Source organism: Nylanderia fulva, unplaced genomic scaffold, assembly GCF_048542155.1.
Source record: "Nylanderia fulva isolate GAGA-0341 unplaced genomic scaffold, ASM4854215v1 Scaffold62, whole genome shotgun sequence".
NCBI classification, from domain to species: domain Eukaryota; kingdom Metazoa; phylum Arthropoda; class Insecta; order Hymenoptera; family Formicidae; genus Nylanderia; species Nylanderia fulva.
The window spans coordinates 14,617-31,802 of record NW_028190721.1 but is presented as its reverse complement, the minus strand read 5'-3'; the positions used below and the strand labels follow the sequence as shown (position 1 = coordinate 31,802).

Below are 17,186 nucleotides of genomic sequence, written 5' to 3'. Positions count from 1 at the left end.
CTTAGTGTATACACAAATGATTAAACAAAACATAAATGCTATATAATTTCATTAGTTTTGTCAAGTATTTTCAATTATAATAAAAACTATTTTCACATGATATATTTTAAACATATTAGTAGCAATTCTTTGAACGTCGACCTTACTTAATGATTTTATTACAATCAACTATTAATAAATCACTGTACATATTAAAGCTATGTCATATGAGAATATACATAACTTAAAATGCAATATAATAACATATCTTATATTCAACAATCGAAACATTATATTAACATTCAGATTCAATGATATCAAAATAATTTAATTAAAAACACTTTTAAAAAATTGAACATGAAAGAATCAGTATACTGACATATAATACTGAAGAAGACACAATTGATATTTTTTTTATGGATGAGTTATCACCAGGAAATTACACCTTAAATATAAAATATCATGGTATTGCTGATGAAGTCTTTAGAATTTTCAACGTGAAAGAAAAAATTGTGTAAGTAAATAATAATGTTTATTATAAAGTTACAATGTGCAATTACATAAAACGTTGTAATTAATATTTATTATCTATGTATTAAATGTTTCAAAAACTATTAGATACCATGGAAGTTAAATATAGAGACAATCAATCTTTATTTTTAGTGCATATTATTACATATTACATTTATATGTTTTTTAATTCCAAATATTTTTATACTTGTTAAATGTTTCATTTATTTATATCCTCTGAAATGTATAGTTTGGTAGCTGCTTCTCATTTTCATATAATTGGCACCCGACGAATGTCTTCGTGTCGGTATCAACAGAATTTATTGTTGAAAGCAATCTTTAACATATCTATAGGGTGTGTGCGATGTACGGTTTTGTCAAATATGCCATTGCGAAATACCGAAAAACATTTGTACAATATGTTATGGACACACTTCAGAACCACACCTGCAACGTCGCCTTATCTTGCAACAATGATTGTGTCTAATTACCTAATCCCTATTGATATAAAAACTCGCAATATTGAAATGCGATGCGGATATGGAATATACATAGAAACTGTAAAAATTGGAGCTGAAAATATAATGAACATATCCTGTCATGATATCAAAATTCGAAACATTACAATATGGTGCAGAAACGAATCTCGATTTCACATGGAATATGCAAAAAATGTAATTAAAGATATCACGTTGTTTTTGAATAATAATTGGAAACATTCGAACAATATTTCGAAGGTGGATCATGTTGCAATTTCAAATTTTCGTGACAATGGCACAATAGTTTTTGGACTTGTTTTTTATAAGTGAGTACACACAAGTGCTTATAATTACAATAAAAATAAAATTATATTAGTATGCAAAATTATAAATTATAAAATAAAAACATGTATACCTCTTGTTTCTGTAAATACGCAAAAGAATAAGGATTAGCAAAAACAAATATAATTACAAAGTTAAAGTATACCGTTTTAATAAATGCATAAAGGGTAAAGTATGTATGCTAAATCGTACTCCCTAAGTTTGTTGTTAAAACTGCAGTAAAGCTATAACAGAAATGACATTTTTTATTTATTTTAATCTATTGTTTTTTGTCAACAATTATACATATTAACAGTCATATTAACAATAACATATTAACAGTCAACAATATACACATTAAATTTATCGTAGTTTCATATGGTAAATTAAAAAATTAAAAAATATTGTTTAGTACAATTTACAATACTAATTTGCTAAATCGTATCCATGAGTTTGTAAATCGTACATCTGGCAATGAAATTAAAATATCGTAATAAAAATTAAGTTTTATTTTATATAAAAGTTCTCACTTTTAACATTTAAATATAACTTTCAGGGAAACCGATATTATTGACGATAAAAATTTACATCCTATTTCTCACAAAATCGAAGTAGCTCAATTAATAGGATGTAAAGTGACACAAGAATGGTTTTATGATAAGCTGAATAATCCGTTAGTGACGGATTTTTGGTTTAAAGACGGTCTTATTACATTGCTTGCAATGTATGCTGTTGATAAGGTTATTCTAAATATTTTCAACGCTATCTCGCTCCCACCTTCTCGCAAACGATACAGTACTTATGTATTCATATTGCAAGATCTTCTAATATCAAACTCTTTTTACAAAATCCTTACGCATTCTGTGAATTGTCTAAAAAAAATAACATTATGTATTATATAAAATAATCAAATGTTTTTTTTAAAATACTTTTTTCACACATCTACATACATATACTTATAATTTTATTTATTAAAAATTTTTATTTTTAATACCTTTCCTTGGATATTTTTTAATTTTTATAAAATCTAAAATAAAATAAATTAATCATAATAATAAAATAAATAAATAATATAAACTAGTACACATGATATTTATTTAAATAAATTTGATAAAGATAAGTCTGCAATATAATGTCATGAGGCAATAATTATAAAGTGTGTAATATTTGCTAATTATATTAATACAAAATTTTAGATTTTGACTAAACTAGCGAATTAATAAATAATTTATTCAGCTTCACGACGTTTCGACTATGTGATTGTGGTCTTTATCAAATGAAACAATAAAATATTTTATTACAAAAATAGTTATTAACGTACATAAAAGAATTCACAAATGATTATATCAATAAAACTGGAAACCATAGTTACAAATGAAATAAATTAAAGTTAACACATTATTATACAAATTTAATGTTGTTTATTGTTTGCCGAAAAAACTAGATAATATTATAAAGGTGGGCAAAGATGTTTTATCTAATGATAATGCAACAAATGTCGTGTACAAGATTGACTGTAAGAATTGCTCTGCATCGTATATAGAACAAACAAAAAAACATTTTAGTACATGGGTAAAGAAGCATTGTAATAATATTAAATTGCGTCATAGTTCACATTCAGTTATAAGCAAACACCGATCTGAATTTGAACATGATTTTGATTGGAAAAAATTTAATATTCTACATATAAAAAAACACTTAAGAAAAAGAGTTAGCCGAAATTTTCTATATTAAAAAACTTAACAACAACATAAACTCACAAAAGGATACGGAGAATCTTAACAAGATTTATAACAAAATAATTAAGATCGTGTAAATATTCTTTTTTAAAAACATATTAGAATCTGACGATTTTTCGACGAATTATGACGTTTAATATTTTCGTTTTATACTATTGATTGACTTATATAATTTCAAGAAATGTTACTCACTAAATTTGTATAATAATGTGTTAACTTTAATTTATTTTATTTGTAACTATGGTTTCCAGTTTTATTGATATGATTATTTGTGAATTTTTTTTATGTACGTTAATAACATTTTTGTAATAAAATATTTTAGTGTTTTACTTGATGAAGACCACAATCACATGGTTGAAACGTCGTGAAGAATAAATTATTTACTCGCTAGTTTGGTCGATTAATTTCTGCAACTTATATTTAAATAATAGTGACTGCTATTATTATTTTTTGGAATTTATGTTAGATTTCATTATTAGATATTTATTTTAATGTGTTTTTCAAAATGAAAAAATGTTTTGTTTTAACACTGAAATAACGTTAATAATATTGGTTTTTGTTTTTAATGTAAGTATTTTCAAAAAGGTTATATCAATATATTAATTATTTTTTTCTAGATTTATCCTGATGACAGAATAATAAATTTATTTGTCGTTCAAAATCAACATTACTTTCTTAATTTGGATGGTGATCATATGTGGCCTTCTACTTTAAAAGATGACAGTTTATTGAAAATTCGCCAAACTATCAGAGGTAATATAATAAAATAATCCGCCTAAATTTTTAATTATTAATACTTTACAATATGTGTAAAGTTAGAAGATAATTAATTATGTATCTGAATTTTGATAAAATATTTTTATAAATGTACACACACACACAAGCGCGCGCGCAAGATCGCGAAACGTACATGCACACGCTCACGCACACGTATATACGTGCGCGCGTATTTATGCATATTCTGTCATTAATATTTAATGTATTTATGAATATAAACAATATATATATATGTATGTATGTATTTTGCAACTAGCCGCTACACAGTTTTCCTTGAAAACTATGTGGTATTCTTTGCAAAAATATTGATTTTTTTTATTATTTTATATACAAAATTATTGAAACATGATTAACGAAAAATTAATATTTCATGAGATATTTGCGTTTATGTAAAGTAATGTGTTAAAGATATAAAATATCCAATATAATATTCTTTTTATAATTATTTTATCCTTAACTTAATAATTTGGTAATAAATATTGCGAGAAATCGATTTATAAAATAATTAAAGTAAATCCATTAAAAACACGTAAATATTCTTCAAATAACCTTTAAAGCAGCCTTTAACAAATGTCAATAGAGATCACCTGTTTGTATTTAGAAATTATACAACTTTTATCTAAAACGTTTTTCCCTAAAATAAATTGTTCATTAAATCTCTGTATATATATTTAAAATAAATTAATTTGTGTGTGTGTGTGTGTGCGCGCGCGCGCAAGCACCTACGCGAGTGTGCGCTTTTGCGTGTGTGTGCGTGCGCATGTGCGTGCGCGTGTGTGTATGTAAGTGTAGGTGTGCATGTGTGTGTGTATGTGTGTGCGCGCATATACATCACTGTTTTTTTTAAATAAATCTAATTTAACTTTTATTAATTAATTATTAATTATTATAAATAATCTTATTATTTTAAATATATATATTTTATAAATTAAACTTCGGCTCGTATACAATTAAAATATGTGATATAATAAAAGGCCAACTTAACGAGCTTATATGCTATTAATTGAAAAATTTATTTATTAATTTACGTCATACTATACAAAAGTTGAGATAAACGTTTCGACTGTACGACAGTCTTTCTCAATATCCTAATAATATGTTAAAAAATTAATTTAGTCATTTCGACATCATAAATAAATACAACAATTATAAGATTATATGACGAACGCAGTACAAATTCATGTTAGTTCGCATGAGTTAGAGCGTCAGATGCTGATTATATTATGTAACGACACTGTGAACAAATTAATATATCCGCTCAAATATTACATTTAGATTTTTAATAAATAGTATTAACTTACTTTTTTGTCAACAAACATAACACTTTTTTTTAAAAAATTATTTCTTTTTACTTAACATAATCACAATGTGTACTTTTTTAAAAAACAAATCGATATCTGTATCTTACAATGTCGGCGCGCTGTATATATACCCAATTTTTAAGATCACGTAGACAATTTTTTTAGAATATCATAATAAGAACCGTCAAGACGCTCGGTGTCCTTTTTTAGGTTGATACTGTTGTTTTCTTCTTTAATATATATCATTTCTGATATCAACTTTTTATAATAATTCTTTTCATAATCTAGGATTTTTGTGTCGTTCCAATTGAAATTGTGTGTAAATTTTACAATATGATCAGAAACCACCGAGTGCCTTGCTGAATCCAATCTAATATTATTTTTATGTTCATTTACTCTTGTACCTAATTGTCTTTTCGTCTGTCCTACATATGTAGCATCACAATTATTACATGAAATCTTATATATGACCCCCGAATTATTTTGGAGCTTATCTCTGTCTTTTTGCGTTTTTATGACTCTGTTTAATTTCTTTAGACATCTGTATCCTACTGTTATATTTGATTTCTTTAATTCTGATGCTACTAGTTCCGAGATTCTTTCAATATAAGTTATCGCTATGAATTTTTTATTATTGTCATTATTTATGATTTTGTTATTTATATCTTGAGTCATTTCTTTGTTTAATCTATTAACAATAAGGAACTTCAGTCTATTATTGATTTCTGAGAAAATGAGATCAAGAGGATAACTATTGCTCAATAAAATCTCTATGATTAATGTTAAATTTTTACTATGAAAACGGGGATGTGATAATAATATTGACCGGTCTACTAAATTATATATTACACTTTTTTTGTGGCATATAGGATGATTTGAATGATATGAGAGTGTTCTACCCGAAAATGTTTTTTTCTGAAACCAATCTATGTATATTATGTTATTTATAATTTTGAGTGAGATATCTAAAAAACTTATGCTACGGTTATCCTCTCTTTCTATTGTGAATTTTAATCTATCGTGACAATCATTAAATTTTTCTACTAGATATGTGACTTGATCTTCCGGCAAGCAAAGCAAGATATCATCGACGTAGCGATAGTAAAACCTTATATTAACCTTTATAGTTTCAAGAATCCTAGTTTCTATATCTTGCATAACAATATCCGCAATAATTGGAGATAAAGGCGATCCCATAAGAGTTCCATGTATTTGTTTATAGATCGTTTCGTTGAATGTGAAGTACGTTGAAGTCAAAATGAATTTAATTACATTAACAAACTCATTTTTGTCTATTGATGTGTGGTTTTCAATGTAATGCCATCTATTATTTATGCTGTCTATTGCAAGGTCCACAGGAACATTTGTGAACAACGATATCACATCCAAAGATACGATTGTTTCATTGTTATTTAATTTAAGATCAGACAAAGCGTTGCACAATTCAAAACTATTGTTAACATGACTTTTCCCTTTGAGTAAACTTGTCACTAAAATGTTGTGTAAATATGCAGCTAAATGATGTAGTGCTGTATTGACCGACGATACTATTACTCTGAATGGAACATTTTCCTTGTGAATTTTGGGCAAGCCATATGCTTTAGGAAGCACTGAATCACTGGAACTTAAACAATAATAGTCTTTTTTTGTGATCCATTCATTTTTTAACCATTATTTTAAATTTTTGTTAAGGTCTTTTTCTATTTTTATTATTGGATTGTTTTTGATTGTTTTACTTATTATTTTAAATCAATTTCTTGCAATATTCATTACCAATAAGCTATATGGATAATGTAATACACACGCGCGCACACTCACGCACGCACACACACACACACACACACACACACACACACAAAGTGTCTGATAATACCTACACATATGTAGGTAGAGGGAATTAATTGGATGGTCCTTTAAAGTTTTGCTATCATTGTAAGTATTAATGAGTTTACTTATTAAATAGAATCATAACAGTGCGACAATAAAGAAACATTTCACCCTTGCGCCATTATTATCCGGTATACAAATATATCATTTTTCTTTAAAAAATCACTATGTTTACAAGTAATCATTATAGTAAATATATATTTATATTTATAATATATCTAATTTATAATTTTGATTTAAATCATAGCACCCTTTATATTGCGCATGTTGCAACACGCTCTCACCGAAGAAACATTTTGGAAAGGCATTCGCTCATATGTATATAACACGTGAGTAATTCAATATAAAATATAATATCAGAAAAATATAATTATGTAATATAAATAATGTTTAATAATAGAGGTTTTATAAAATGTCTCTTATTTTTTGTGTTAAATAATTTCTAAATTGTTTTTACTCTTTTTATTTTTTCTTTTCTTTTTTCATATGGTCTATAATTCAAATAATTTTTTTTCTTTTAATTGCATTTTGTGCTACATTTATTTTTTAATCTTATTTATCGGGTTTTTAAATATCTAACACTTTACATCTTTTTTCCATTTCTTCTCTATTATATTTTCGTCTCTCGTAAAACGATTTTCTTTATGTTATTTTTCTTTTCTTTTCGTTTTGTCTTCAATTCTCATTTGTTTTATTTTTTTTTTTTTTAATCATTTTATAACTCTCTCAATAATTTACTCAAATATAATCTCTATTAATGCTAATAATGCCTAAAAAATTTATAATAAAGTTAATAAAGAGTGATAGCAAAAAGAACTGTTTTCTTGCCCATTTTCAATGGTCGAAATTTGGGATCTCAAATTTCAAACTTTTTTTATGCCAAATAGTACTATATGATGAGACATTAATCCCACAAAAATTTCAAGATGAGCATAGGCATGGTTTCTTAAATATGTAGAAGTGAAGGTGATAATTTCTCATAAAACTGACTGAAAATCATCACTATCCCTCTTGCGTCTCCAAAACCGTACCTATGCTCGTCTTGAAATTTTACTGTGATTAATATATTATCTAATAGTATTATTTGGCATAAAAAAAAGTTTGAAATCTGAGGTCCCAAAAATGGACAAAATTTGCCATCACTCTTTTATTTAAAATTATGTTATATTCTTTATTATCATAATATAAATATAAAATATATAAGTATATAAATAGAAGTGCAATTTTATGTTCTGATTTTTAATATTTATTGAAATTTTTTAATTAGCATCATACAAATAATATTAACGTAATGGTAATTTTTTTATATATTTTACATACTGTGTGAATTTGACCAATTATATCATCAAAGTATTGGGATTAATTTTTGGGATGAAATTGTTGCTGGTGCAGACGAATCATATACAGCTGTAAAAATAATCAATTATTGGCATATAGAAACGTATTGTCCTATCATAGAAATAACACAAAATTATATTAGAAACGAAGCAAATGTATCGATTCAAAATATCGACAAATTAATAATTGATTGCCTTTCTGTAACTTTTACTACGCAAACGTCTTTAAATTTTAACAATTTTACTCATCATATGGTATGCAAGCCAAAAGATTTGAAATTATCATTACCATTTAATAAAAATGGTTGGATAATATTCAATATACAACAAATTGGTAAATATCGACCAAGGGACTTATTATGTCTTATTTCTCGTCCTTATTTTACACACCCATAATTGTCATTTTTTATTCACTGCTTTCTCCTTTTTTTATCTTAACCTCCGTCTTCTTTTTCCTTTCATTCCTTAACAAAAAACAAAACGTACTTTTTACTTTCTTCTGCTTTATCCTTCCTAATCGTTCCGTTCCTGATTCCACTCCACCCTCTCTCTCTTCTATCTCTAACTCTTTATCTTCTAGATCCTCCCCTTTCTATCCTCATTTCCTATTTTTTTCTCCAGCCACCATCTAACCTACCTCTTCACCGTCATCAAGCCCACATTTATCTCAATCCCACATTTCTTCATTATCCACCTTTTCTCAAAAAATTTTTTTTTGTCCACCACTACCTACATTTTTACAATAAATATCCCTCCCCTTCTTCAATATTTTTTCCTTCTCTTCTCTTTTTCTTCCACCTCCTTCTTTCTCTTCTTCTACTTCTCCTTTTCGTCTGCCTCCTTTTGTCTCTCTCTCTTTTCTTCTCCACTCTCTTCTCCAGCATCCGTATCTCTTCTTCTGCCACTACCTCCTTTTTCCGTCCCTCTCCTAGCCCTTCTCCTTTCTACTCTCTTTTCCACAACCGTATTTCTTCTCCCACCACTACATCCTCTCTCGTTCCTCTCGTAATACTTATTTTTCTGGTCGTCAAACCTCCTTTATTCTCCTTTCTCACCATCCCGACGTCTCCACCATCAACTCTATAATCCTACTTAATCACCTATTCTTTCTTCATTTTCATTCTTACATCCACACTTCTCGACCATATTTATACCTTCTCTCTTCTTTTACTTCTTCACTACATTATACTACTAATTCTTCCTTTATCACTTTCGGTACCACCTCGTAATACGTCCTTTTTCTTCTCTTCTTTCTTCTTCTTTTTCACTACTTCTTCTTTTCTCCTTTTTTTCTAATTTTCTCTTCACTCCTTTTCCTTCTCTCCACTACATTTTCCTCACACTGTCCTCGCCTTCTCCGCACTTCTTAACCCTTTTTTCTCCTCTCCTTTTTTGATCATTCCTCTTCACTACCACTACATATTACTTTACTCTCTTCACCTTCTTTTTCTCCTTTCTTTTTATCTTTGCTCCAATAACAGTTCCTTCCTTTCCACCTTCCTTTCTTTCTAACGTACTTCCTCATTTTTCTTTCTTTCCGTTTTTTTCTTTTCCATCCTCCATACCACAACTCTCTACTACATTCACCAGTCTCTTCACCATAAAATTCAGTTCTCTCAGCTCCTCCTTATATACGTAATTTATGACTTTCTTCTTTCTCTCTATCATCTCAATCCCATCTTTCATCTTCTATCATCTTCTAACAACAAACGTAACCTGCATTATACATATTACTAATATTTTTTATCTATAATATTATTATATACTTATAACAAATCATTATATGTATTATATTTAATATATATGTAGTTTATACGTGTAGGATATACGCGTTTTCTAAATAACACCATCAATATTAATGTTACATTTTTAGAAATATTTTATTCTAATAATCGTGGAAATTATTAAAAAGATAATTATATTTATAAATTAATAATAATAAGTACAGGTAACATACAATTTTCGCAACGTTACATTTCATAAAAATTATATCGGTTAGCATTAAATAACTATTATTTAAGCACAACTAGAATCAATTTTATTATATGATATACAACAATATCTTGCACAGTTTAATTTTTACTACTATTTCAAGTATTAGGATGACATTTTTATAATTAATCTTTTATATGCATTTGCATTTTATTTATAGACGATATTAAATTTTTCATACGTTTTTGATTTATAATTTATATAAAGAAAGTATGAAATAAAAATTGAAATAAGTTTGAAAATAAGTATATTAATGATAAAATTATTCAAAACAATAAGAATTGATAAAATTTATTTACTATTCGACAGGATATTATCGCGTTAACTATGATGAAGAAAATTGGCAAAGAATTATAAATTATCTACACTCCTTTAATTACAAAAAAATTCATGTTCTTAATCGTGCCCAAATTATCGATGATGCATTCAATTTAATGATAGCAGGCCATCTCCATTCCTATATATTCTGGAACATCATATCGTATTTGTATCAAGAAGAAGATTATATAGCATGGTATCCTTTGTTTAAAGCTCTGGAATATATATGTAGTGCTTTTCCAGTGTTGGAAGAAAAAACTGAATATTTTACGGTAGATATTAATAAATTTTGATGAAAATATTACAATTTAAATATTTACATATACACCCATTGATCACAAATAATTTAAATACTTAGAAAAATATATCCAGCAGCGATAAAATTTTACGTACTATTACGTCGCAAACAAATGTGCAAACAAATTCAGTTTGAATAATTACTCACCTGAAGAACTATCCGAAAAGTCTATGATTTTCACTACTGCCGATATTATTAGTATATAACTTTGTTATTGGATATATGTATAGCTAGGTGCATAAAATCTTTGTCAATAAATACAATTATATTAGCTATATATAAATATTACATGTTGGTAACTTTAAAAAATAGTACATGTTAGTAATTTAAAAAAATAAAACATATATAGTTGGAGAAATTTAATTATATGTTTCTCAAAAAGATATATTTTTATACATTATTTAAAAAAAATACGATAGATAAATATGTAGTTATAAAACTTTAATATCTATTAAATATTATATACATTTCGCACAAATTAAACCTTATTTTTACGTACATGTATATTATAAATGTATATTTGCACGTATACATATGTACATGAATAAATAAACGTTAGCGTCTATAAGTGAATTTGTTTGTATGTTCGTTTTATAGAAAAAGAAAATATTTAAAATTTATTGAAAAATAATAAAAAAATTAAATAATTTTTAAATACATTTATAATATAAACAAATAAATATATATTTTTTACGATTTTTAGTTAATAGTAAAGTACGCATTACAAGAGGTGCTTAAAAAAATCAAATATGAAGAAATTGATGATACAAACAAACTTAGAATATGTTTACGACAAGAAGCTGCAAGATGGGCATGTCTTCTTGATGACATCACTTGTAAGAAAGAAGCCAACAATAAATTAGAACAACATCTCCAAGATTTTGAAAAACACAAGTAACTATTGTTATATATTATTAGCTTTTCTTAATCAAATTCTCCGTAGGTATTGCCTATAATATTTAAATAATTTGATCAAGATATTTATATGCTAGTTTTTAATAAGAAAATTTAATTTTTTTATGTTATAGGGTTTTGCCATGGTGGAAGGAATGGACATATTGTAAAGGTTTGATGATAGCCACGAACAAGACTTGGCAATCAATGTATGCCATAGGATTTAGAAAATTTGACACTAAATTGGTAGAATACTTGGCTTGCAATGAAGATACTAATATAATTGTCAAGTATTTAAGATATCAATCTATTAGCAAAACAGAAAGTCAATATTTTCTTAATAGTTTCTTATATATTATTACGAAGCATTCGAAGAATCCAACTATTCTGAAGGACATATTAGATAATTTTGTGAACATAAAACCAAAGTAATGTGACATATTTTTATAAATATTTTGTACAAAAATTTATTGTTTTATATACATTTGCTTTTTGTTTTAGACATGTTGATATAACTGCAGCATTAATTATTATTATTAATAACGTATATTCCGTAAATCTTCTAACTAAGGTAAAAATTTTACATGTTTATATATGTATACAAAATGTAATAATAATGCAATGTAAATAATTATTATTTAATGTTTAAATAATTTTGATAATGTTATATTTATGTTGTTTATTAATAATGTTAAAAAATAATACATTTTAGGAAATAAACGAACACGTTAAATGGTTGAAAGCCTATGCAAAGATATTATTTGATGAAATAAGAGAAATGGTAAATTTAATAAATATTATTATGAAAATCGAAAGAAAAATAAATATTGTTCTATCTTGCTTATTAACTTCTGCGTATTAATTTTATATTAGTTTTGTTTATTATATAAACAGTATATTGATTTTATTGTGCAAATTTATGTTTATATCTATTAGGATTCCATAATGCTGAAGTCTGACAAAGCTGAAAGCAAGATATCAATTCGCAAAAGTCAAATTGAAAGACAGAGACAGTATCATAGGTTTTTCTTCGTGTGAAATTAAAAAAATTGCAGCTTTGCACGCATGGATATACTTCATATGAATAATTTTTTTATATTGTATGTATTTTTTATTTTACTGATTTAACTATTATTGTTTATTTAGATGTATTACTATTTGATGCCTTTGTATTTACTAAACTTCGTGACTGTATGTATCAAAAGTTTTTCATTGTTTTTACGAACTTGTATGAAGTAGTTCAATGATATATTATTATCTGTGTTGTCACAAGAAAGTAGCCATATAATATTACAATATATTTTACTGTTAGATATAATATAATAATATAAATGTATGAATATATAAATATGCTTGTTAAATAATAAATGCACCTAAATGTATAATCTATATATTTTGAAATATATATTGATTGGTTTTAATTTTTTTTACGTTAATTAATAAAATGATGTGTTCACGCACACACAAATACACACACACACACACATATATATATATATATATATATATATATATATATATTAGGGCGGTCCTTAGCATATACTATAAAAAAATTAATTTTATATTTTTATAAGTCTTACCCCCTGTTTTTTTTTTTGGATTAGTAAGTAACTGATAAAATTTTTGGAAAATTTATTTAACCCTAACACGTGCCTCAAGGAGGGTGAAAAGTTAAATAATTTATTAATTCCTAAATTTTTACAATAACATTTTTATTAATTTTGTTTTAAATTTATAACAAACTTAGGGAGTATATAGGATATTTAGGATTATTATTTAAAAGTAAGTACAACTAAAGTGAGGTCTACAATTGCCTACTAAAAACAAGTTTTTATTACACTAAATTATAATAAAGGTTTAATATTGTTTTGATAATGAATGCTTTAAACAAGATGGAAAATGGCTCTGATAGTCTTTTACGGTTTGCAATAGGTATTGCTTTTGCTTTTCACCTTGGATTATAAGATTGTTATATTCTTCCATAAGCTTCACACCTCTTTCTGCAGTATTTATTGACAACTGTAAGGTTTTTGATTATTGTAAGGCCATGTTGATAATTATGAAGAGAATTCCAGATCGCAGGATCACGAGCAATAAAATCGAACAATATTTTAAATCGTCTAAAAAAATTAGATGTGCTCCTTGACACAAAATTATGTAGTTCTTTGTGTGTAAATTCGGTCATTTCCTCAAAACAAACATTTAATCATTTGGAGTCGTTATTATTTGATTCTTTTTCTTTAAATGCTTTGGCCATCTTTACTTTTTGCTTGACAGGCACTGTATCATCAAAAAATGCTAAAGCCACTGTTTTCTCGGTAAGATACCATAAATGACCACAAAATTTTCTTGTTGCTTGGGAAATTTTTTATTTATTTTATTGTAAAAGGTCTTTTAGAAACATCAAATCCTGGAACGGTGCTTTGCAGGCTAAAGGACCATTGTTCCAAGCTTTTATGTATATCTTTACAATAAATATACAAATATCTCTCAATTCTTGTAATTCCTGTCGAGTCAAATTAAATTCATTTCGAAAATGAATGAAATAAATAATTTAATATAAATGATGCCATTCACAGCCTTTGGGGCACTAATTAGAATTATGCGAATTACCCGAATTTTTTCCGGTGTTAGTTTTAAAAAAGTTAGAAAAAACTTAGGGGGTGAGACTTTAAAAAAAACGGGGTTGAAAAATTTATATATGCATGTGTGCGTGTGCGTGCGTGCGTGTGTGTGTGTGTGTGTGTGTGTGTGTGTGTGTGTGTGTGTGTGTCTGTGCGTGCGCGCGTGTTGCGTGTGCGTATACGTGTGGGTGTGCGTGCGTGTGTGTGTGTGTGTATAAAATTATAACATTATATATTATAAACAAAGTGATAAATATAAGGCCAACTTATCGAGCTGAATATTCGAGATGTTCAGTCAACTACCATTTATTACATGTATAAATTATAAAACTACAGTCATTATACTAAAACTAACGCAAATTACAATCATTCTATAAACGTTTCGACCGCACGCGGTCTTCTTCAGTATAATTATTGAAATATAAATTCTTACAATTCACATAATATCGAAATTTAATTATAGTTATTCAGAATCAAGAGTTTTTGAGCAATTAACGCGTGTTTCAATCCGTCCTGTCCAACAATGTTCGCCTCGATATGATCCCTGATTTTGTTCAGATCTCGGATAGTTTCATCGTTAATATGCGAGAAATTAACCCGTTCCGTAGGCGCTGCGATTAATAAAAAATTACCGATCAACGTATGTCCAAATTATAATATGTATCCCCTACAATTGGTAGTATGCTTACCTATCATCGTTCTTCTTGACAATTTTGCTACTTATTAACAGTTATTAAGGATGACACATAACAAACCAACAATACAGAAAGACAGCTCATTTTAAACTCTACTTGATCGGAGAGCGTGCGTGTTTATATATGATCTAATATCTATGTTTTACTCGTTAATGTCCTATTTGTCCTATTATTATTTCTTGTTCGCTAATATATCCAAAATATCAAAATACGACTCGCTAAGTAACTCAGTATCTTTGTTTAAATTTAGTCCATTTTTTTGTTCCTTGATATGTAGCATCTCAGAAATGAGTCTTTTATAATAATTATTTTCGTTGTCCATGATCTTAACATTGTCCCAATTAAAAGTATGATGTTCATTTATTATGTGTTCAGAAATTACTGAATGTTTCGTTGAGTGCAACCTAATATTATTTTTATGTTCTTTTATTCGCGTCTGCAATTGCCTCTTTGTTTGGCCTACATAAGATGCATTACAATTATTGCAACTGATCTTATAAACCACATTCGAATTGCATGGATGTTTAGTTTTATCTTTCTGCGCTTTAATAATATTATCCAGTTTGTTGAGACATCTATACCCTACCATACAATTTTTATTTTTTACCGAGGAAACAATCATTTCTGAGATCCCATCTATATACGGAATGACAAAGAATTTTTTATTGACCGAGTCATTTCCTATACTTTTTGTTCTTTCTATGTTGGCCTGTCTCTCTATAATGCTCCCCTTAGATATGATGTGTTCTATCCGATGATTAATTTTGTTAAAAATCAGATCAAGAGGGTAACCATTGCTTCTGAGTATATTAATAATTAACTCCAAATTTTTATTAAAAAATAGTGGATGTGATAGCAATAGACATCTGTCTACAAGGTTATATATTATTCCAATTTTGTGGCATAATGGGTGGTTTGAATAAAATGATAACGTCCTTCCTGAGAAGGTTTCTTTTTGATACCAGTCTATATATATTTTGTTATTAATAATTTTAAGTGATAAATCTAAGAAATTCAAGCTATGGTTAACCTCTTGTTCGACCGTGAATTTAAGTCTTTCATGATAGTTGTTAAAATTATTCACAATCTGAGTCATATTAGTCATAGAGGTGGCCACTATTATGTCATCCACATAACGAAAATAAAACAAACATTCCAAATTCAACGCTTTGAGAACTGTATCCTCAAGATCTTGCATAACCAGGTCTGCAATAATTGGTGATAACGGTGACCCCATAGGGGTCCCAAACGTCTGTTTATAAATTATGTCATCAAATGTAAAATATGTAGAAGTCAATATGAATTTTATACCCCCCAAAAATTCGTTTTTCGGTATTTTAGTATTTATTCCAATGTGATCCCATCTATCGTTAATACCGTCAATCGCAAGATCCAGAGGAACGTTCGTAAACAAAGACACCACATCCAAGGAAAACATCCTATCATTCTCATCAATCTTTTTACACGCACGCTCTCCGATCAAGTAGAGTTTAAAATGAGCTGTCTTTCTGTATTGTTGGTTTGTTATGTGTCATCCTTAATAACTGTTAATAAGTAGCAAAATTGTCAAGAAGAACGATGATAGGTAAGCATACTACCAATTGTAGGGGATACATATTATAATTTGGACATACGTTGATCGGTAATTTTTTATTAATCGCAGCGCCTACGGAACGGGTTAATTTCTCGCATATTAACGATGAAACTATCCGAGATCTGAACAAAATCAGGGATCATATCGAGGCGAACATTGTTGGACAGGACGGATTGAAACACGCGTTAATTGCTCAAAAACTCTTGATTCTGAATAACTATAATTAAATTTCGATATTATGTGAATTGTAAGAATTTATATTTCAATAATTATACTGAAGAAGACCGCGTGCGGTCGAAACGTTTATAGAATGATTGTAATTTGCGTTAGTTTTAATATAATGACTGTAGTTTTATAATTTATACATGTAATAAATGGTAGTTGACTGAACATCTCGAATATTCAGCTCGATAAGTTGGCCTTATATTTATCACTTTGTTT

The 17,186-nt window shown here is 27.4% G+C and overlaps 1 protein-coding gene across 1 annotated transcript; it reads left to right on the top strand.

Annotated features, from left to right (window-relative positions):
* Window positions 1–361: 361 nt before the first annotated feature.
* LOC114937689 (aminopeptidase N-like) lies at window positions 362–13,109 on the top strand. Its single transcript, XM_085488092.1, has 12 exons — window positions 362–493; window positions 740–1,294; window positions 1,846–2,029; window positions 3,646–3,781; window positions 7,241–7,322; window positions 8,345–8,664; window positions 10,632–10,912; window positions 11,642–11,832; window positions 11,967–12,260; window positions 12,334–12,403; window positions 12,545–12,613; window positions 12,769–13,109. Exons 1-12 carry the CDS (start codon window positions 396–398, stop codon window positions 12,868–12,870), a joined length of 2,382 nt encoding a protein of 793 aa, XP_085344218.1. The 5' UTR covers window positions 362–395; the 3' UTR covers window positions 12,871–13,109.
* Window positions 13,110–17,186: the final 4,077 nt, after the last annotated feature.